This window comes from Dermacentor albipictus, chromosome 1, assembly GCF_038994185.2.
Source record: "Dermacentor albipictus isolate Rhodes 1998 colony chromosome 1, USDA_Dalb.pri_finalv2, whole genome shotgun sequence".
Taxonomy (NCBI): Eukaryota; Metazoa; Arthropoda; class Arachnida; order Ixodida; family Ixodidae; genus Dermacentor; species Dermacentor albipictus.
Genome location: NC_091821.1, coordinates 493868302 through 493892600, shown reverse-complemented (window position 1 = coordinate 493892600; position 24299 = coordinate 493868302). Strand labels below are relative to the sequence as shown.

The 24299-nt window shown below is 48.8% G+C and overlaps 1 protein-coding gene across 5 annotated transcripts in view; it reads left to right on the top strand.

Annotated features, from left to right (window-relative positions):
• Nucleotides 1–17212, top strand: part of LOC135912549 (ABC transporter G family member 20-like) — a 157394-nt gene extending 140182 nt beyond the window's left edge. For 2 of the 5 annotated variants that reach the window (XM_065445044.1, XM_065445026.1), the window contains 2 exons: nt 13051–13137; nt 16819–17212. In XM_065445044.1, coding sequence (XP_065301116.1) covers nt 13051–13137; nt 16819–17104 — 373 coding nt within the window. In that variant the 3' untranslated portion in view covers nt 17105–17212. The remainder of the gene's footprint in view (nt 1–13050; nt 13138–16818) is intronic. The other 3 variants (XM_065445053.1, XM_065445035.1, XM_065445016.1) reach the window with 2 other exon arrangements.
• Nucleotides 17213–24299: the final 7087 nt, after the last annotated feature.

Below are 24299 nucleotides of genomic sequence, written 5' to 3'. Positions count from 1 at the left end.
ATTACTTTTGAACAGCTCTGATAGCGTCCACACAACAATGGTCGCTTGCGTACTGGAAAATGCTCATATGCTGCTGCCTAAATAAAACTCACGGCACGGTGCGAAAACGTGTGCGCAGTGAAAGCGAAGCATTTTGCGCGGGCATGCATGCAGACGCGCAGTCGGTCGCTGCGAACCCGTGCGATCGCTGCATTGAGGCTTCATTCTGTTATGCTCCATTTGGTTATGCAGGCAGGCCAATACAACATATTTCAAATAGTTTGCTCTCAGCGTTTGCCTACCTTTCCCGCAGGAAGCCGGTTCGGGAGACTCCGCCGCGGCGACCGCGCGCAGTCGCGCTCACTGTGTATTTGGAAAAAACGGTAGCGTCTGCAAACTATTCTGTGCTTTCTGTTTGCTCAAGATTATTGTCTTGATGGTAGAAAACTTCCGTCGTTTCGAGAGAACTTACAGATATGTGCAGGAGCGCTCCCACGTGGTGTTCGTATTGAGCGTTGACAACCAAACCTACGAGAAGCGCGCCGCGTTATCCCTCATACTACGCAATTAAAACGCTTCCGTTAAATGGCGACTCCGTAAGTCCTAACCCCCAATAGTCGGCTAGTAAAGGTGGCCCTAAGGACAAGTTCACGCTTTTGTTGCGTTCGCTACTGAGAAAGTTCTGGCAGTGCATTCCTGGTGCGTGCATCGTGCAAGCTCCTCGTAGCAGACGACATAGCTCAGCGCTCTGCCAACTCATTTACGCTTTCGATACCGCCTGTCGGCTGAGAATGAAAAAGAATTACATTAATACATTACTTCAAATATTGCGTAAACGCCCGGCGCCGCACGTTTATAATTTAGAGCTTCACGTATAATATTTAATTCATATTTTGTATTTAATGAGCAAGGAATAACATTCTGCAGTCCCTCGATTAGCTCGTCATATGAGGACGTACACGTCAACGGTAGCACCCTCTCGTCTATTGGGCGCGTCCTCCCCTTCTTCCACCTCCGACTTGGGAGCGGCCCATTTAGTGACGTAAGCCGCGAAGTGAACGGTTCGTTTTGCGAACCGTTATAAGATTCCGCCCCTCTTTAGCGTCTCCCTTAAACGACGTTGTAGATCTAAATATAGCCTAGGAAAGATACTAGCAAGCCGCAGATAACCCCAATTAATTTATAACACCTCTTCTGCAGGCAGTTTCGGTTTCATTTGCTTGGAGGTTACTGTGTCGTGACGTCAAGACGCAGAATGCAGTCACGTGGGAGCAGGATATTGCCACATTATGGCACTCGCTTTGGTTCGCTCGTTCGCCTTTTATACTGCTACTCGTTACGAGGGCCCATGTAGCGACACAGCAGACGAGCGAGCGCGTCAGAAGGAGGGTTAAAACCTTAAAACGTCCTACTCCCACGTGACTGCCTACTATGTCATGATGTCTTGATACAGCAGAAACGTTAGCGAAACAGGCTGTAGAAAAGCTAGTATATTAAATTTTTAGGGTGCTCTGAGGCTTGATAGTATTTTTTTATTGAATTTGGAGGTCGCCAGCCTTCATTTAACATAAAAAACGAGCAGACGGAAATGCCGTGTCAGTACTCCTTTAATCATATACAGGAACACGACATTCACACGTGCTATTTACGCAGTACAAGCAGCACATACTCTCCATTGGCAATGATTATCAAAGTCAGCGATAGCTTTCTGGAGTTTCGTTGCATTTTGGTGGCAGCATGTGCCTCAAAAAGAACCGGCCAGGGTAACGGAATGGAATACTATGCAGGATGTCCAAGCTAACGTTAGCCAGAGTTTAAAAATATTCCAATGCCACGTAGCTGGACAGAACCAAAATAATGTTGTTTGCCGTCGCTTGGAGATGCTCAAACTATTTTTTTATTCTACCTAACTAGATAACTATTCCTAATTATTTAATAAACTTCGCAAAGATTATAATCAGATGAAAAGTTTCAATGAGAACATTGTTGAGCGACATGAAAAACTCCCGATGCAGCTTTCTGTTGCTCAATAGGTGCTACATAAAAGTGTTTTTCCGAGATTGAAGGAAGCCCGCAAATGCACGCAATATTGCCGCGCGACTGGCTGCTTGAGGCACTTTGCGTGTATTCGCGGGCTTCTTTTACGCTTGGAAAAAACACTTTTATATAGCACGTATTGAGCAATAGAAAGCTGTAGCGAGTGTATTTAATGTCGCTCTACAATTTTCCCATTGACATCTTTAATATATTTATAATATTAGACAAGATGAATAATATTATGAAGACTAATTATCTGATGAGACGGAATGAACAAAAAAATTATGTTGGTTCTGTCCAGCTACGTGGCATTCGCATATTTTTAAGCTCTGGCTAAAGTTAGCTGGGCACCCTGTAGAAAGCCATCGCGGACTTTGATAATAATCGAGAACGATTTTTTATCGGAATTTCTTTTCTTTATTTACAGCCACATTATAGGCCAACAAAAAATAACAAAAACATCCCCGCTTAGTTAATGATATGTTACATTACCTGTTCTTTTTATTGAAAGGCAGAAAAATAAGGTAACATGAGAAATTAAAGTGAATGAGAAGAGACTTTGCCACCAGCGGAAGTCGAGCCCACTTCATTACGCGTTCGGCCGGTGCTTATTGAACTACGGCGGCTGCTGCATTCCCGTCCACATTCTTGGGATTTCGAACACCTGTTACCATGGCCTCGCTAACGCTCCCAGTGCTCGATATAACTCACATACAGAAGTACCAAAGAAAGCTGGCGGTGCGGTGAACTGTCTTAGAGCCCCTAAGTGCCTGCATAAGGTGCAGCTAAGCTCGCACATCATTGCAAATTTAATGAACGCGCGTCCTTTGTTCACATATTGCAAGGACGGTTTCGCGCGACCACACTCGGAAACAGTCAGATTCACTCGTGTTCGTGGACTCTGCCTTCCACTGCGGATAACACACTTGACCCCTGCGTGTATCTCTATGAGAATGAAACGCTTGGCAGACGCACATCTATGCGTTTCTTTTTTCCGCCGTGTCTTCAGGTGTCTTGACTTTACTGCCTGCATCGACAATGACTTCTGATGGCTAATGTATCCTCAACCTTCCTCCACTGCCCTAGCTTTGTGACAAAGAACCCCGTGACATGGGACGAATTTTGTGCGATAGGGTTTTGCGCACTGCTTGCTTGCTCTACTTACTCTTTCTAAAGGGCGAGACGTGCAGTGGCCCGTCCTTTCTGGAAAAACCGACCAATGGAATTTGGTGTCTGGCAGGGCTGCATAAACTCGCTTGAAGCGCTGCAGCCAAGATTTCTTGCAGCCATTCCACGTTGTTCCAACGACATTAGATGGGATGCTAACACGACCGAAAACAATAGTGCAAGTTGAGTCAGTCGAGACCTTTAGTCTGTCGAAATTTTCTGAGTCGCGATTTCTTTGTCTGCGTTAGCTGCTCGTGTGAGTGAAGTTGCTGTATTATTCGGTCATCTATCCCAGAACAAAGGTTCTGAAGCAACACTGTTATACGTTGTCGTGCTAGATATCGATGCTTAGTGCTGGTTTCTCTGTCGCGTTACCTTTGTTGATAAAAGGATGTGGACTCTGAAATGTTGGGGCGATGGATTGAATATCTTGAAGCGAAAATACTCAATACCCACCAAACACATAAGTGCAAGATAATTGAGCATAGTATTCGATCCTCTCGCGTGTGTGTTCGTTTTATAGAAGAATGCGAGGTCTGCTAATTTTATATAATTTAGATAGTACGCACTGAGGCAATAAGATTGCGGATCGACGCCGCAACACAGAAATGTGAGATAACCTTAGACATCGTTCGTCGCACTCTTGTTTTGATCGCAAAACGATGCAGGCTACAAGAAATGGCATCCGTCTTCGCCCTCAGTGTTAAAAATAAGATCGCCGCACCACCTAGAAGTACAGCAGGCTTCGAAGCAATTAAATGTAAACGAATATATGAAAACATCTAATCTTGAAACAAGAGCGCATTGTGCAACATTGAAGGTAACTGCAATTACGATGAGTTCAGATACGGGAAGGATCAAATGAAGGTATAGTTCGCAGAGTAGACGTGGCCCAGAGGTACTGGCCCGCAAGTGCGGTCGACCACAGCTGGATTGTCCCTAGTCCGCCTCTTCCACCACCCGCGATGCCGCTGTGCCGTTTCTCTAGCACAGATCACGGCGGCAGTTACCATAAGCTATAATAAAAGGAATTTGATGTGCCGGCTAGATGACCTTAAAGAAACACTAAAGAGGAAAATTATTTCAGGTGTATTCGTAAATCGCCCTTTTTTACAATACCAAGAAATCCGTATTTAGTGTAAGTGGAGGCTTGGTAACGCTAGAAAAGACGCGAAAATGAGAGGTGGGTAGCGACGCCGCCTTGAAGTTACCATCCCCGCTAGCCGCGACCCTATAGATTTTGACGGCCTCTGCACAGGTCTAATTAACATTTGATCGGTATGTATTAGGACTGCGTTGAATTCTAAAGGAGCCAAAGATAGAACGGGGCAAGATTCAAGAACCTTTACTGAACCCCGAGAACGACTGAAATAAAAATAATAGTAAGCGGCCCTAATATTTGACTTAGGTGTCTCTTAGTGGCACTCGCACATCGGCGTTATGGTGTTCTTTAGGTTAACTTTAGGCGAACGTGATGCACGAACCGGACTTGAAAGTAACTGTTTTTTGCATTTATTAGCCGCTTAAACATCTTGCTACCTTCTTCTGTGTGACGTCATTAGTGACGTCATTAGCCTGCATCATTTCGCCAAAGTCGTGCTCACATGGCGGGTCTTTAAATTCTACGATGTTGTGCTTTGGTGTGCGGTAATCAGCTATTTCTAATTAATTATATTTATTCCAGGCACTTTAGTAACACAAACTGTAACTAACCTTATGCCTTGATCTCATGTCTAAAATGAAACCCACGAATTTTATACTGCACAAATTTTTTTCAACTTCTTATGATTTACTTTGAATTTTGTCCTCGGTCGTCTCAGTGATTTGTAATTAATTATACTTATTTCAGACACTTCAGTAACACAGAATGTAACTAAACTTATGCTCTGATATCAAACTATAATGAAACCCATCAATTTCGTGCGGTTGTATTTTTTACTATTTTTTCTGATTTATTTTGAATTTACTCCCCTGCCGTGTTAGGAGGCAAACCGGAAGTGGTGTTCAAGAAACAAGTCTCATTCGATGGTCGTGCCACATAAAAAAAAAGAAAAAAGAACATTGAAATCCATGACGTCACAATGACGTACGAATATTTCGGCTTCGGCGTGAAATTAAAAGAACTGTACAATTACTGCAAGTTGGGCAAGTCGGGAAGAGTTAATTGTCCTCGTCTCCTTTGCGGATTAGTTGCACTAAATCACAAAAAGTATTCGTGCCCTTAATTTTTCTTCCGCTAATCAACCTATTACTGCGAAATTATAGATGCTAGCGTTCTCAAGGAATGCTTTGACAGTTTAAACGGTCGTAGTGTTTCCATTTGGTGTCCTTTAAAAGCAAATGTAGTTGGGCGGGCCATGTGATGCGTAGGGCAGATCCCCGGTGGTCCATTAAGCCCGGCCCACACGTGCGCTTGCAGACGCGCGCAAGCTGGCGTCTACGCGTCTTGCGCCTGCCGCGCCTTGAGAGGAATGGCGGTTTGCATTCACAAAGACGCGCGACAGCTCGCGCTCACTGGGCTCCCTCATAGATGTCTTGGCAGACGCCACTACGTATTTTGTTATAGATAGTGTTTCAAAATACTTCGATATGTATAAACGCAATCGTAATATTTTTATAGCTGTTAGATCAGCGCAAAAAGGAAAGACGAATCACTTTCTTGCATGATACAAATCTTCTTCACTGAGAGTTGAATGTACCGCGCCCTAGCTGCGTAGCCAGGCGCTCCGACGCAGGGCAGCCCAAGCACGCCATGACAGGGAGCAGAGGCGCGATCGGAGATCTTTGTTCGGTACGCGTTGTGTTCGGTTGCTGCAACGTTACAGAGTGGCAGTACGCAAAATTTCTGAGAAAAGGGCGGAGAGAGCAGCCAATCGGCAAGCGGTGAACTCCCCGGAAGTTTACTTCCGTTGTTTGTCGTCTGCTTGCAGACATTGTACTACACAATGAAATGTTTATCGTCTTCGAATAAATGAAATCTTTATCTAAAAAATGTTTTTTTTTCTTCTCAAGCTTAAACACGTTTTCAAATAGTAGTACGTGTGAGAACTACAATTTTTAACTATTAGTTTCTCTGCGTCGTCTCTAGGTGGTGTCGGGCACAGCGAGAAGACAAAAGAAAAAAGAAAGGACGGGAACAGTGGCGCACTTTCCAAGAAGCAGCAACAACATTCCAGTGGCTCGCTGGCGCTGGCAGCGATGATGGAGTCGATTTCGCTGTACAACTAACGCACTGTTTGTTTCGAGAAACGAAAGCGACGCCGGTATTTACTTTCTACCATTTCTTCAAACGCGTTTCGCGCCGCCACCCGCTCTCCTTCCTCCTCGAGCAACGTCAGCGCAACAACCCAAGTTCCCAACGCAAGCGCCATTTTCTCGAATTAAACTATGGATTGGATTCGAACATGCCATTGCGCAGTCGCAGCCGCCGGTTAGATTCAATCCAATCCACCAGACGCACCATAATGGTCTCGTAACGAGCGTTTGATCGCTCCACAACTTCCCAACTCCAGTCAGTTTCGGCGCCTAGCAGACGACGTGCTCGGTTGCACGATAATCGATAGGAGCGTGTCGTCATTTTGACGTCACCAAAAACGTGGCCGCGCCTCGCGGCTAGCGACGTCGGCGCGGAGTAGGCCGATAGCGCGCGCCGTTAAAACAGAACGAACGCGTCGAACAACGATCTCCGATCGCACCCCAGTTGCTCACCGAGATCGTTCCGCGCTTCGACGCGTACGAGCCGTGCCGCAGTGTCTGCGCATGTGTGGGCGTGCGGGCGCGAGCTTGCTCGCGTCCGCAAGCGTACGTGTGGTCTGGGCTTTAGATTTACAGAATGGGTGCCAAGGGAAGGGAAGCGTAGTCGGTGACGTAGAAAACTAGGTATAGTGTGATGAAGTTAGGAAATTTGCAAGCATAAGACGGTGTCACCTGAAACAGCACCATCATCATCATCGCCATAATAATAATAATAATAATAATAATAATAATAATAATAATAATAATAATAATAATAATAATAATAATAATAATAATAATAATCAACCTGGTTACGCCCACTGCAGGGCAAAGGCCTCTCCCATAGTACTCCAACTACACCTGACACAAGACAAGGGCAACTGGAGATAGCAGAGACGGGGCTTCGTGCCGCAATGGACATACAATATATGGCTGATGATGATGCTGATGATGAGCCGTTTGCATGCGTACCTGGCACTTTTATGCGTTTCGGTATATTCATTTAAAGGTTTTAAGGTAACAGACAGACAGACAGACAGACAGACAGACAGACAGACAGACAGACAGACAGACAGACAGACAGACAGACAGACAGACAGACAGACAGACAGACAGACAGACAGACAGACAGACAGACAGACAGACAGACAGACAGACAGACAGACAGACAGACAGACAGACAGACAGACAGACAGACAGACAGACAGACAGACAGACAGACAGACAGACAGACAGACAGACAGACAGACAGACAGACAGACAGACAGACAGACAGACAGACAGACAGACAGACAGACAGACAGACAGACAGACAGACAGACAGACAGACAGACAGACAGACAGACAGACAGACAGACAGACAGACAGACAGACAGACAGACAGACAGACAGACAGACAGACAGACAGACAGACAGACAGACAGACAGACAGACAGACAGACAGACAGACAGACAGACAGACAGACAGACAGACAGACAGACAGACAGACAGACAGACAGACAGACAGACAGACAGACAGACAGACAGACAGACAGACAGACAGACAGACAGACAGACAGACAGACAGACAGACAGACAGACAGACAGACAGACAGACAGACAGACAGACAGACAGACAGACAGACAGACAGACAGACAGACAGACAGACAGACAGACAGACAGACAGACAGACAGACAGACAGACAGACAGACAGACAGACAGACAGACAGACAGACAGACAGACAGACAGACAGACAGACAGACAGACAGACAGACAGACAGACAGACAGACAGACAGACAGACAGACAGACAGACAGACAGACAGACAGACAGACAGACAGACAGACAGACAGACAGACAGACAGACAGACAGACAGACAGACAGACAGACAGACAGACAGACAGACAGACAGACAGACAGACAGACAGACAGACAGACAGACAGACAGACAGACAGACAGACAGACAGACAGACAGACAGACAGACAGACAGACAGACAGACAGACAGACAGACAGACAGACAGACAGACAGACAGACAGACAGACAGACAGACAGACAGACAGACAGACAGACAGACAGACAGACAGACAGACAGACAGACAGACAGACAGACAGACAGACAGACAGACAGACAGACAGACAGACAGACAGACAGACAGACAGACAGACAGACAGACAGACAGACAGACAGACAGACAGACAGACAGACAGACAGACAGACAGACAGACAGACAGACAGACAGACAGACAGACAGACAGACAGACAGACAGACAGACAGACAGACAGACAGACAGACAGACAGACAGACAGACAAAGAACTTTAATTACAAGGTCCTGACAAGCTTTGCCGCAGGGCAGAGCTGCGGGCCGCTCCCACGTGGGGACGGGTAGGCCGAGCCTAACCGCCGCATCGTGGCCTCTCTGGGAAGCCCAGGTTTGACGTGAAAGTTCTGAGCTCTGGATGGCAGAGCTCCATTCTTCTTCTGTGATGCGAGTGGGTCCCTGTAACGAGGGGCATCGCCAGAGCATGTGTGCGAGATTGCTAACAGCCCCGCAGTCGCGGCAAGTAGAACTAAAAGCCTCTGGAGTGATCGTGTGGAAAAGGGCCAGGTTTGAATAGCACTTAGTCTGAAGCACGCGTAAAGTGGACGCCAGAGGTCTAGACAGTTTGCTGTGAGGGGGAGTATAAGTCCTCCTACCCAGGTGATAGTGCGTAGTAGTTTCACTGAAAGTAGTGAGAGTGTCCCGAATTTCGAAAACCCTGGAGTCTGAGCTCGATCCTGCTCCCGCGCGGTGGGTTAGTGCGCGCGCTTGGGAGTGGGCGATGTCATTGAGATTGGGGAACGAGTCAAGCTGGGGTTCGAGGTGAGCCGGAAACCACGTGATGGTGTGCGGAGAGATGATCTTGTTCTTGAGAATCTTGTGAGCCTCCTCAGCGATGGATCCTGAAGTGAAAGCCCTGACCGCCGATCTCGAATCAGTGAAGATTTGTGATCTGCTGTTGTCTGGGAGTGCTATAGCAACTGTGACCTGCTCCGTTCTGGTTGGTGTTGAGCACTTCAGGGAAGCCGCATTCACTGTCTGTCTGTTGTGGTCGACGAGGGCAATGGCGAAGTTAGACGACTGTCCATATTGGGCGGCGTCGACAAAGGATCGTCCTTGGTACGCTTGAGGAGGGTGAGGGCTCTTGCCCAGCGTCTGCCTACGTTGTGTTGAGGATTAACGTTACGGGGAAACGGTGCAACTCGTATGTTGTTCCTTTGATCTTCTGAAATTTCATATTTCCGCTCTTCCATGAGAATAGGGTTGATCCCAAGAACCGCCAGGATCTTCTTTCCAGCCGGGGTACAGGACAGACGGGCCAGTTGGGCTGACTCCTGGGCCTCGATTATCTCGTCCAATGTGTTGTGCACTCCTAGTTGCATAAGATGATCCGTACTCACCCGTAACGGAATGCCTAGTACTTTCTTTATACTTTTTCTGATGAGCGTGTTTAATCGTTTCTTTTCGAAGTTATACCAGTTGTGCATGGCTGCCACATAAACTATATGACTCATGAGAAAGGCGTGGAACAACCTGAGGAGGTTATCTTCCTTTAAGGCTCAACGCCTATTCGAGACTCTGCTGATAAGTCTGATAATGTTCTCAGTCTTGGCTGTGAGCTTGTTGAGCGTCGTATTGTTATTGCCGTTGGATTCGATGAACATGCCAAGCACCCGAATGGCGTCTACCCTGGGGACGGTACAGCCGCTTTTAGTGTGGAGTTTGATGTTTATTTCTGACAACGGTTTCCAGCCTCTAGGCTTGGGACCTCTCCAGACTGGCCTGTAGAGGAGGAGCTCAGACTTGCTCGGGGAGCATCTAAGCCCCGTATTGTCCAGGTACGTCTCTGTTTGATCTACAGCCTCCTGTAAGCCTAATTCAACAGCTCCTTCGCTTCTTCCGGTGCACCAGATTGTGATGTCATCAGCGTAGAGCGTATGATTGATCCCTTCTATGCTGGAGAGCCTTTGCGATAGTTTCTTCATGGCGATGTTAAAAAGCAGTGGTGAGACTACCGCTCCTTGTGGCGTGCCTCTGGGGCCCAGAGTGAAATTGTCGGACTTGAGGTCACCGATTTTGAGTGTGGCCTTGCGATCCCGTAGGAACGAGCTTATGTATCTGTGGAAGGAGTCTCCCAAATTGAGCTCCGAGATGGAGTTGAGAATATGAGCATGGAATACATTGTCAAAGGCCTTCTCCAGGTCTAAGCCTAAGATGCCTGTTACATTTCTTGTGGTGTTGTCAATGATTTGACACTTGATAAGCTTCATCACGTCTTGCGTTGACAGGGCCGGACGAAAGCCAATCATGTTGTACGGAAACAATCCTTGTTTCTCGATGTGCTTGGAAATTCGATTGTGTATAACATGTTCCGCTACTTTCCCCACCCAGGACGTGCGGGAAATGGGTCTGAGGTTTGAGAGACTCGGGGGCCTTCCAGGCTTTGGAATGAGGATGACCGAGGCCATTTTCCAGGACTCCGGGACAAGCCCTCGTTCCCATATTCCATTTATCTCCTCTTTCAACCATTGTATAGAGCAGTCGTCCAGGTTTCTGAGGGCCCGGTTGGGGATGCCATCAGGACCAGGGGCCGACCTGCCATTTAGATTCTGGAGAGCTTCCCCTACTTTGCATGCCTTGAAGGGGTTATCCAGCTCGGGGCAAGATGAACCTTTGTAGGGGGGATTGTCTTCGTCACTCGAGTTGCCCAGTGGCAGATACTTGCGAGCGAGTCTGTCGAGTACGGTCTGCAATGTCTCTGATTGTGATGCCTGGTGTAGAACCTTCGCTATCACTTGTCTTTGGTTTTACTAGGTGTTGGTATCATCGAGCAGATGCTTGAGGAGGTTCCATTTAGCTACAACTCTCACCTGGCCATGAGGAATTGCAGACCTCATCCCATGGTTGTCTGCTCAAGGTTTGGCAGTGATCTTCTATAGTTTTGTTGAGCTCCGCGATCTTTTTTCGGAGCCTTCAGTTGAGTTTCCGCCCTTTCCATCTGTTCAACAGTGACGTTTTAGCTTCTAGAAGATGAGCGAGGCGGCTATCCATCCTGTCTACCTCCAGTTCAGTCTGGATTTTCTTTGTCGCCGCGCTGATATCCTCCTTTAACTGTTCAGCCCACTGCTCTAGGCTAAGTGCTGACTCATGTGTTTGTGCTCGCTCTTCCCTAATCTTGCGAAAGTAATCCCAGTCTGTAATAGTGAACTCTTTGAGGTCCCCGCTTCTCACGTTGACGGAGGTGGCCAGGATGTTGTGATCACTGCCAAGGTCCACTGGGAGGTTGGACCAAGATGCCGATTCCACATTCCGTATGAAAAAGAGGTCAGGTGTGGCATCCCTAGAGCAGGAGTTGCCGATCCTGGTCGGAAAAGCCGGATCTGTTATAAGCGTGAGGTTATTATTGACTGTTGTTTGCCATAGGTTTGCCAACGCCCTTGTGGTTAGCTTGTTGGTACCCCTATGCTTGATGCGGAGCGTTAAAGTCTTCGGCCACCAGTAGTGGGAATGTCTGGGCCTTGCTTTTAGCCTTGTTGATAATTGCCGCGAATCTTTGCCTGAGGTCTTTGGGTCTACTGTATATGTTAAGTATAAATATACTTGTCTTGAACTGTCCGCTGGGGACGATTTCAACGAGCGAGTGTTCAACCTTATTGGATTCAAGATTCAGATCGTGGGCTATGAAAGCACATTTGTTGGTGACTAATGTGCTGATTCCCCTCTTCCCATCACCATATTGGGTATGCGATTTATAGCCTGGTAGACTGACCGTATCCGTGAGCGTTTCTTGTAATAGGATTACATGTGGCTTTTCCGGGTGGGTCCGAATGAACTGTTGGAGGACCTTCCTTTTACGATCGAATCCCCTACAGTTCCACTGCCAGATATTAATTACCCTGTGATGTGCCGCCGTGGTGGGACGTAGCAGTTAGCTTGTGTTATAAAATGCTGCGGAGCGCAGCCGCTGCCGACCTTTCAGTGTCGATGTTATTTACTTTGTCCAACGATGTAGTTGTAGCCATTGTATAAACGTGGCGCTCCAGATTGTCGCATCTGATTCCTAGTGGTCTGACCGCCTCCGCAAATTTGTCAATAACAATTCGAACTTTTTCGAGGGATTCATCAATTTTATCTATCGTTTTTTTTCCAATTTACGAACACTGGCGCTCTTGTCTGAGGCATGTACTGCCAGCGCCCTCTTTTTGGGTAGTGAGAAAGAAGAGTAAATTGCCAAGAGGAGCAGCGATGTATCCACGAGCGTAGAAACGGGAGGGTGAAAGTTAAAATAGCATTTCGGAAAGCAAGGCAAGAAAGGGACACGTTGAGACATACAAATAACAGATATATGATAGTCGCAATTTTGACAAAGAGTGTGTTGCCGAGCTAGTTGGTTCATACTTGCTTGTGGAACCGAAATTTCGACGCGGCATGGCTGCCCCATAAGTACAATCTGTAAATTTGAGCGTCTGCGCTCTGTCGCAAAGGAAATGCGCGCGACGAAGTTAAGATGACACGCGCAACAAGCAGACACGTCCGTTGTCTAGCCAAGCCGCCAGAATTGTTGCTTCCAAATAATGTCCGGGTGATCGTCGCCTTCTTCGCAGGGTTCTTCACGTCGTCGGTGTCCAAAGACGAGGCAACGGCGCTGCTGATGTCAATGGCCGCATTATACCCGGCGCTGCTCATGGGAGGTCGGTGTTCGCATCCATTGCTCCGCCTTTCTAATGGCGTCCGCGGCCGCTGATGTGTAGTGTGTTGTCATTTTATGCCGCATAAATTTTATGAAAAGTTGCCAGTGGCAGAGAGCAGAATTCCAGCCACTGAGCTGTACTACTCGAACAGGCGGTCATAACTTGCACGAAAAGCCGAAATGCCTAATTGACTAATTTTCCACAAAATTACTGATAAACATTTAGAGCATTTACTTTAAGGCACATATTGTCATTGGTGAATTGCAGCCGGTGTGGGTTCGGAAGGAATACTCACTTGGAACGATTTTTCAGGATGATACAACTTTCGAGTTATTCATTGCCAAAGTGTGCGATGAAATACATGGGCGTTCCGTCTACTTTTGTGCTTCAATTCATAAAACGGCTGTTTGCTAAAAGCGTAAGTGGTGGAATAGTGCATTTGTTTTACTACAAGTTTCACGGCCCATATCTTGAAACCCATGCGATCCTTAGAATTCTATTCTTTTCAAGTGCCTTGCAATCTTACCGGCTACAATTCGTAAATTGCAATATGTCCCCTACAGTACTTAGTTAAAACGTTGGCAGTAAATTTTTGTAATGAGTCGGGTATGCATTCCGAGTTCTCGGGGCGAGTAGTATCCAGCACACTGTAAACATTTTTACACCTTTATGGGTGTTTAAGGATGTTCGGTTATCTCGTAGCTAACACCTTCTCCTTCAAGCTGTAAGATCGAATCATTGGTGGAGACCAATGGTGGTATCTTGTTTTTCCGACCTCTTCTGACAAGTAAATATGATTATAGCTGTGGCAGACAACAGGAAAGTGCAATAAATATACTTTCAAAGCTATCGCTCTCAAATTCCCTGGTCGGACATTTCGGTGCACCCAGGGCTGTCAGAATAATTGCGCAGTTTGCAACCACGATAATTTTCATCGCATGTCTGGTTGCAGCTCGTTGTCGTGGGCGATAATTCCTTAAAACCCGAATGGTGCGGCTTTAACCCATGCGACAAGCAAACACCCTTGAAGATGTAAAAATGCTTAAACTGCAGTTCGAGGGATCTAGCTCAAGTACTATATTTACCCTATCTGCCTGTGATAGGAAGTGTGGACCCAGGATCTGAGACGTGCAGGGGGGAAGACAATACGAATAGAAAACTACGTTATGACATCCGACAGGGCACAAGTTGACGTGTAGACAGAGGCAAATGACCATTGGTCATCATTCATCGCAATGAATGCCCAAAACGATTATGCAGTCTCCATTCTACACTGAAGACGTCCTTCATTGGAAATGCACAGCGGCACAACTCGGCACAGCGCGCCTTAGACGAAATGTGGAATGCTTGCGAAGACGCCGACCCCTCACTCATGCCGTTGCGACGAACACAGGTGCCGGACAACATGTCCATCTGGTCTTCTAGTACTTGCAAGCAGGCACGTCGCAGGTGCTTGCGACGGAAGCTTCTCACAGGGGGCCGGCGGAAGTGTGGGGCCGCTGTGTCATCCTTGCGGGCATGGCGGCGCACACCCAGTGCGACTGCCCAGCACACGGGGTCCGAAGCCCCAAGCGCCCCATCGTAAGCACGGCGATGACACCCCCCTCCCCCCGCACAACTTTATCTTCAGCTCTTCGGTACACGTCACTGGCCAAACCGAAACTGAATGGTGACACTGCCAAAGGCTTCGCTTAAAGATTCTTGACGGCCTAGAAATCAAACCCGTATGCCACAGACGAGTAGAATCGGCGACAGCGTGCGTTTTACTCAATATGGATTTTAAGAGGGTAGAAAAATGTCTTCACTATTTAAGTGAGCTCCAAAGTCGCTGTAGTCCTGTGATGCCGTGTGTCTGTTATGGTAAAAAGGTAGGTTGCTGTTGACCAGAGCACAAGTCAGTATACAGCTAAGCCGTCAGTCAGCGGCAGAGATAGGGGTGGTGAAGTACGTGGTTTGCAAGCTGTAATGAACTCATAGGGGCTCTCGCAAACTAACTTTTGATTCGTGGGGATTAATGCTACAAAGCACAACACGGACTATCAGAGACGCTGTAGTGAAGGGCTCCGGATTATTGTGGCAACCTAGGGTTACTTAACGTACACCCAATGCTCGAAACGCCAGCGTTTTTGCATCCTGCATCCATGGGAATTCGGTCGCCGTTGCATGACTGCAATCGAACTGGTGACCTCGTGCAGTCACTGAGTCACCGCAGCCGGTGCGAACGAACTTTGGTTTCGATAAAGCTACAGCACTGATAAAGCGTTTGAGTGTATGGAAGCAATTCAAGGTACAAAACGGGTTTCTTGTACAAAACTAGTTTACTAGTACTAGGTGCACTGAGAGGGGAGTTCTGCAGAGGTAAAATCCAGTTCTTCTGCATATCGCTCACTTCAAACCAGAGCAAACTTTTTTTTTTCTAGTAATAGAGAATACTAACACGGAAACTGCTTTAAAATTACTTACGTAGTAAAAGCCTAAAGTTACTTCTTGCGCCGTTTAGCACGAGTCTTAATGTGAGCAACAGTTCTTGGGAACCCAGCTCAATTAAGTTAAGGTTCGGCCCGACGGCTCGAACCAATAGTAAGGTTGCCGCAAGCTGGACCTCGGCGGAACTGGCGATGGCCTCCGTTGTATACTGCTTGTCAAGCTGCTTCGGCCTGCAACCGAGAGCCCTGCCGAGTGGATCAAATAACGCTGGTCGAACAAGGAAAGCATTGGTCCCAAGCCCAACGCTTTGAGAAGGGACTCTTTTTCAAAGCAACAGCTGTTTGTCCTGACGCAGGCACGTCGCCTTGCCGAGCTGATGGCTCTTGGCTGGGGGTCCCTCTGTTCCCTCACAATTATGTCGCCGTCCACCTGCGACGTCTTTCTTTTGTTTGCAGCACTGTGCCTAGTTGTTTACGTTACTTCGGCAGCAAATGTGCATTAATTTATAATCTGTGTATAGCGCGGCAACACGATGGACCCGAAAGACGAGATGCGCGTGTGGCGACGTGCGCGTTATCAGTAAATAACCAACTGTGAAGAAAACAGAACTAATGCCGACCAACTTGAATATATTGTAAAAGTACGGACGAAGATCCAACACGATATTGAAACATCTAAATGACGCGAAGCTTGTTGAGATCACGAGGCAGCAGAACTAGTGGAGGGCACAATGGTAGCCTCGTCGCCTATGGCTGGTAGCTGCCTTCGTAGAATGTTGATGAGAGGTGCATGCAATGGCAAATTCATTCTGGACAATTCGCCAAGAATTGGCGCACGCCCAGCGCCGCAGTTGTCTGTTCGAGCACATACCCAGTTCCACGTACCTATGGGCCAAGTTGGCTACTAAGGCAGGCAGCAACAAGCAGCAAGCTGCCTATTCGTGCGCATACTTAGTAGCCCGAGTTGTCTTTATATATTCACGAATACATCCGTCGAGAAAACGACGACGCACGTCAAACAGACGCGAAAAGGCAACGAAAGATTCGTTTTAAAACTTTACGCTTGCGCACCCCCTAGGGTAAGGGAGCCCTTGCGAACCAAGCTCCCGTGTGTGATAATCTCTAAAATTTCTTAGAAATTTGTTTATTAATTTGGTCGTCTTGGGGTTGAGCGTCGGCTGTGTTTTCACCGTGATCATTGCCGAGAAGACGAGATGTCGTCGACACCTCAGTGCGTCCCCACCCCCGTGCGCAGGGGTGCTGTGGCCGGTGGAAGGGACGCCCACTGTGCTGCGGCCCGTCAGCTACGCGGTTCCGCAGGCGCTGCCCGTGCACGGACTGCGGGGCGCCATGCTGCGCAACTACACCATCGCCAACCGCCAAGTGCAGTACGCCGTCGCCGCCAACGTCGTCTGGACGCTGGCTCTGCTGCTGCTCGCCATCTTCACATTCTCGTACACGGCCAAGTAGAACGCGGGGTGGGGGTCAATCTCATCGGCGTTCCATGCATCTCTCCATTCCCACAGACAGCAGTCGATTAAAACTGCATCGCCATCAGTGTCACGATGAACAGCGTGTGTATTAATTTGTGAACAGCAAATGTGTACAGATTTTATTTATAGACTAGCGAAATAAACTTTGTCAAGACGGGTGAAGCTACAGCGCAGTTGGCACATCCAGGAGGGAAAATAGGCAGACATGTGCGCTTGCACGCAGCTTAACGTAAAGAACATGACTTACACATAATAATACACATAATAATTATTGCCAACCCGCCATGGTTGCTCAGTGGCTATGGTGTTGGGCTGCTGAGCACGGGGTCGCGGGATCGAATCCCGGCCACGGCGGCCGCATTTCGATGGGGGCGAAATGCGAAAACACCCGTGTACTTAGATTTAGGTGGAGGTTAAAGAACCCCAGGTGGTCAAAATTTCCGAAGTCCCCCACTACGGCGTGCCTCATAAAGTGGTTTTGGCACGTAAAACCCCATAATTAATAATTATTGCCGAACCAGGCACCGTAATTTCGAATGATTCCTTAATTTTTCATTATTTTTGTATCCTGAACTGGCACGCTCGGCGCCCCAGCACCGTTATTCACTGTATCAGCTCGACGAGACGCATGTTAGGAGGTGAAGAATGGAAAATGAAAAGATGACACTTCCACTAAAGGGCATTCCAATGTCAAACATAAAAATAAATAGGGTCAAAACTTCCTTAAGGGAAATTTTCGCAATGCGAAGCGTTATACTGTGTGACCCAGCTAACGTTAGCCAAGCTGTTCAAGGAAAAAGAAATATTAAGAAACCATTCTGCAATATACAACACATTGTAGGTCTAGAGTTGTATTCTTGCACCATGCTTTCTTAATATATTTTTTTTCGTTGGATATCCAAGCGCACTCTCCCGTAAAATCTCGAGGAGAAACGCAACTCCGGTGTGCGACATCTGTCGTTGCGGACGAGTCGCGGAGCACCCTCTCCTTTCTGCCGTTTAGAAGCATTTCCTGCGTGTACGGCTGCAAAAGTCGCACACTCTGGTCTGACTCTCGTATGATCGCAAACACCATTTTCCTTTTGAAACACCTGGCCATGTTTCTTTCCTCTTTACAGTTCTAACATACCAGTGTCTCTGCGCATCAAACGTGCACTTCACGTCAGCAGACGTGTTTCAAATGCCCGCTGTTTTAGACCCCCCATCGTGCTCATCTTTTGACTCTGTGCGTTGCTCTTCCCTTCTGAAGTGTTTATGCAGAGGGAACCTTTTTCCTTCGGACCTCTTAGGCCGAAATTCTTTTTTCTGGCCTTTCTCCGGCTGGGGTATCCTTCTGCGCGCATTCCTACGCACTTCGTACTCCTCCGCAAGCTCAGCAGCTTTGCTCAAGTTCATGTCTGTGAGCCTGTCTTGGAGCCACGACCTCGCCTCCATTGAAATGCCCCTGTGGAACTGCTCGATGGCGATGCGTACTATCACTTTATCGTGGTCACCATAGACTTCCGCGCTCTTAAGACATTCCTCCAGGTGAGCTTTGATCTGATAGACGAAGTGCTGTTGTGATTCACTGGCTTCCCGCGCATGCCTGAAATGCTGTCAGAATGCTGACAAACGGTATTTGCACAACAGTGCCCCTTCGAACAAGGTCGGATGATCTCGAGTTCGTGTCGTGCCGGGGTAGTCAGCAGGACAAGTTGAGGAAAGGAAAAGAAACCTTATACAGGTATTTACACCATTCAAGGACATCAGTCAACAGACTGCGGCGCTCCTCGGTGCGTCGGCTTAATAGCCAGGTCTACCCCCTCTTTCCATTTCTCCACGCGGTAACTTCCCAATCCGGGAACCCTGGGCCGTCATGATTCACGAACACCACACTGCACTTGGTCTGAGAGGGTAGCTTTCTCCCTGTCAAAGGTCAGTGCTCAGTTAACTGCTCAGGAATGTCGAGGTTGGGCGCTGACAACCATTTTAGGAATTTGACAATTCGGTGAAATCACGTTCTCCGAACATGATCGGCGGCTGGCGCTGAAGAGGAGAGACAGCTGGTGCCGGGTGCGCGGTTTTTCCTCCCTCGGTTCGTTTTCGGTCGATGAGGGGGAGGGGTCACGGCGATGGGCGTCGGTGGTTGGAGCGTAATTGCCTGCAGTGGCGATGTCCCAAAAGCGTTGCAAAGCTGTAGGTCTGGTGGTGAAGCATCCTTGCTCCAGACGGACCATCAGACAAAACACCCCAAACAGTAACCGCGTACATCTTTCGAAGTTCTCTGAGAGCACGCGCAACGTTAGCAAAATTGCGCACGAACTGGCGGAAGCATGAACAGAGGCCCACAAAGCGTCGAACGTCGTTGGCACAAGCCGGTACGAAGCAATGTTGTCGGCACGAACTTTCTCGGGAACTCGGGACATCTGGATGAAATGAGCTGAAGCCCAGCCTTGTGGAAAACAGAAATAATTGTCGAAAGACGCTCGAGGTGCGTGGCGAAAGTTGGTGAAATGACAATAACGTCATCGAGATAGCACAGGCAGATTGACCACTTAAAGCCGTGAAGGAGAGCGTCCACCATATGTTCATATGTAGCTGGGGCATTACGTAGCCCAAACGGCATCACTTGAAACTAATAGAGGCCGTGAGGTGCAATAAAAGCGATCTTTTCACGGTCCATGTCGTGAACTGCAATCTGTCATTACCCAGAGCGAAGGTCTACCGAATAAAAATATTTTGCTTCACGCAAGCAATCAAGGGCGTCATCTATCCGCGGCAGTGGTCTTCTTTTTGTTACTTTGTCGAGACGGCGATATTTGACACAGAAGCGCCAGCTGTCATCCTTCTTTCTCGCGAGCACGACCGGGGAAGCGCTTCAAAAAGGCTCGATGATATCTCGGGCATCCACTTGATTTGTACGACTTGGCGCTCAGTAGGGAAGACGTCGTAGGGCGGATTGGCGTCGCCGGTGTGTATCCCATGTTTCACAAAGGAAGTTTGAACCAGTGACCGGTCATAAAAGATCGGAAATGTCCCGGTACGAAACGAGAAGGCAGTGAAGTGCGTACGCATGGTGGGCCGGAAGGTCAGCAGCGATCATTATGAAAGGTTCTAATACTCGGGCTGTAGGGCATGAACAAGCAGAGGTAGGTGACACAATATCGCCGGTTAAGGCAGAAATACGATAGTCGGAAGCCGGGCCATGGTTACAAGCTTTGAGGGCACAGGCCGAAATTCACCCCAGGAAGACACGTGGCATTGTCATTTACACAGACGGGCCGTGTGGGCAAATACGATGTTCTGCGACTCCATCATGGTGTCTTTGGGCGATACGAGGTAATCGCCATCGGTGACAGGAAGATCGAGCGAAACGGCACTGTAGGTCACGGCTCGGTGAGGTATATAGCTAACATAACTGGTGGAACATTGTCGACTCGGCGTAGGATCAGGAAGCTCAAAGGACAACAGTTGGAAGTTGGACAACATCCGCAGAGCAGTTAAAAACGGCCGAGTGTGCCGACAGAAAATCAAGGCCTAAGAGGATTTCATGTGACCCACTACTCCAAGACATAAAACAAAACAGATGTATGGTGTGTGGTTGCAGTGACACGGCAGCACACACTCCAGTGGCAGCTGGGGTTCCACCACCGGCAACGCGGACGACAGCGAGTGGAACAGGAGTTAGGACTTCCTTTAGGCCCATACGGAGGTTCTAGTTCATAACCGATATGAGTGCTCCTGTGTCAAACAGTGCTGTTACAGTTATGCCATCCACGTCCACGTTTATGAGGTTGTGGTGGCCAGGCAGTGTAAGCAGAGGAATTCATGGTCGGATCGCCATGGCAGGCGCCCCTCTCGGAGCTGCTCCTGTTAGTTTTCCGAGTAGCGGCGGGACTACGATGGAGACGGAGAGCGACGAGGCAGAGGCGAGAGGGAAATGCTTGGGCGTGGCCAAGGGCAGCGGTTCGGTCGTGCGGGCAGACATGTTGGAGCAGTATCTTCTTCCAATTGCGTCGGAAGGCGAGGACTGCAAGCCGCGTGCCGGATATTTCGATAGCTCGGCAAAGGCTGCGAGTTCGCAAGAAAGATGTCCAACACGTCCACAGCAGTAGCAGACAGGCCTTTCATCAGAAATGCGCCGTTCCTCCGGATTTCGATAACGAGGGCGAACGTACGAAATTCGTGGTAGATCGGATACGCCGGGTGTGCGGTGGTCGGGTTTGTTGGCTGGGCAAAGTCACTAGAGTCCGACGTTGGCCAATTATTGCCGTATAACTGTCTAGATGAGGGATATTTTGCGTGGCAAGGGTCTGGGGCGCAAACCCGGGGAGGAGCTGGAGAGGCAGCTTCAATTTCCCGGCGGACGATGCGCACAATACTGTCGGATGCAGCCAGCACGAGTGGGATGCGGAGGTCCTCGCAGGTGGATGCATCATCCGTGTTAGGAGGGCAAGTGGTGGGCAATGCGACGGCTTTCGGTTTCTTTGAAGTGGCGGCATTCAGCAAAGATGCCTGGCACTGTCGAAGAGTTCTTGAAGACGAGGATCGAAAGCGCGTCGTTCTCAATTCCTATGAGGGTATGCATGACCTCTTCCGCTTCCAACATCTCATCGTTTAGTAGCGTACGGTGAGGGGCTAGTTGATATGACATTATGAGAACAAAGAAAAACTGCGCAAAAAAGAACTAGACAGGCCTGTGTCGTGTGGTTCTTTCTCTGTCTTGTTCTTTTTTGCGCAGTTTTTCTTTGTTCTCATAAACTTATCGTCAACCTTGCAACAAAGCGCAAGCACGTCCTGAATATATGTCACATAGTACTAAGTGCAAGTGTGAACTTGGTACTGTTAGATATGGAGCTGGTTCCTGAGGCTACTTCGAGTTCCCCAAACCGCTTCGAGTGGCAGCACAGCTAATTGAGGAATGCGGAAGCAGGAAAGCGCATTCCAGAGAAGCGGCCGAGCAAACAAGTTTAAGGCAACAAGTTCGTGCGTCGCCGGGATTAGAAGGGGGCCTGGGACAATGGAGCGCAATCGACCCCCTTCGTCTTTGAAGAAGGCATTTGCCACCACTGCGGAGCCAAGTCACCGGGAGCAGGTGGGCATCCGACAATGAAGCAGGTGCACGGGCGCCCCCCCGCTCCTTCTCCAGCCTACAAGTGGATTGCCAGTCTGCGAGGCAAGACAGCAGAGAGCCCCGCCAGGTGTGACCCCACTCCTTCTCCAGCCTACAAGTGGATTGCCAGTCTGCGAGGCAAGACAGCAGAGAGCCCCGCCAGGTGTGACACCACGACACGGGCGCCTACCATTGGCTGCAAGTGGCGTCATCGGAGTGGACTCTCCCATGGGTCAAACATGACGTGACTTGCAGTGCTCGAAGGGCTTATAAGAAGCCTTCCAGAGAGACCTGAGATTCTGGGACATGCCCTGATTCCCTGATTCACCTCTCTCGAACTTCTTGCCGCGGGCCGCAGCGTCCGAGTTGCTGCCGGCCCGTAATGACAGTACGCCTGTTACTTGACGCTCACGTCCCCTGTACATAATGTAGAATAAATCCTCCCAAGTTTGGGTTTTCATCCCGAAGTCCCGTCCTCCAACCCCTACATCTGGTTGGCAGCGGTAGGATCGCCTCCGAATACATCAGCTGGTGGCAGCGCTACGAATCAACCTTCGTCGAGAGAGATCGTAAAGAACCGGGAAGAGCGAAGAAGAGAGAGCCTTCGTCGAAAGAGGTCCGAAGAGACTGGGAGTATCGAAGAAGGAGCGAGCCTTCGACCCAGGGAGTCCGGAAGGAACCGGCAACAGCGGACGAACGAACCGGATGGCAGGGTGCTGCAACCGTAAGTGAGCGCGTGGTTTTTTTCCTTATGATTCGCCAGACTCAAAGGTTGTGTGTTCAATTTTGATAGTTCTGGGAATCGGGAGTTTGTTGCATTGTGTGTTTGCACAAATTAATAAGGAAAACAGTTTTAACCACCGGTCGGGGCAGCTGCCATGGATCTAAGAAGGTTGACGAGGTTAGACTTGTTGTTGGTGTGCGACGATTTGGGAGTTGAGGCGGATGAACGGATGGAAGCGCCAGCTATCATAAAGGCGATTAACGATAGTGGCAATGATGACAAAAGCATTGCGCTTGCTTGGGAGGTGATACAGGAGCCACGGGAGCGTGTGCGTCGTGTACGTTTGCGAGAGCGTCGTGAGCTTAGGAGTGAGCGTCAGCGTGAAGAACGCGAGAATAAACGGAAGCAGGAGCTTCAAGAACTTACTCTTAGGTGTCAGCGTCACGAACGTGAGAATGAACGCGAACGGGAGCGAGAGGAAAAGTTTGAGAGAGAGAAGGCAGCACTGATCAAAGAGATACAGCATTGTGATCAGTTATTGGCACAGAGACAACGGCTGTCTGAGAATTCTGTAGGAAGTGCAGAGCGAAAGAATGAGCAAGTGTCTAGCGGATTTTCGCCAAAAGCCGATGAGAAGAGTAGTGCCTGTGAGAGTGACTGCCGATTAATAAGTGAAGGGAAGAGGCTAGCTGCTAACGATGCCTTAGTGGCAACAGAGGCCGTTAAAGGCCGCAAGGAGAGCGACGAGGTGCTGTGCCAACAGATGACTGTGGAGACAGCTAGGCCAGCTGCGAACAAATTGGCACAGTTACCGCGTGTGTGCGTCGCTGGTAAGGTTAGCGAGGTTGCTAGCGAGGAAAAGGGTACTGTTGACGCGACAGACGCGGGCACCCATGTAGAGCCAGATGTGCGTGCAGAAGTGAAGTGCGAGCTGAGCGGTGCAGTTGAGGGTAATTCTCAGGATTGCGAGCTGCGTAGCTCAAGAGAATACAACTGCATTGTTCAGGGATCGGTGCGGCTCTCCGCCAGTCTAGATGGCCTAGATAGGGATGATTCAGTTAATCATTCGGACTGTGCGCGTGAGACAGCGATCGATACCGACGGGCTGTGTGCCGATGCACAGCGTGAGCTGGGCAATGTAGTAGAGGGCAGTTCGCAAGAGTGCGAGTTGTCTTACTCGAGTAAAGCCTGCTGCATTGTGCCAGAGTCGGTTGAGCTGTCCGCCAGTCGAGGCAGAGAGAGTGTTGATTTAAATGTAAATCACTCAGACTGTGCGGGTAAGAGACCGATCCGGGCCGACGAAATGTGTACCGGCCAGCACGAGGCACGAGGCGACATGAAAACGAGTGCAAGGAGAAAGCGCCGTAAAAAGAAGCGCGGTAAAGACCGAATGACGGTAATTAATGCAGCGCCGCCAAAGATGGCGA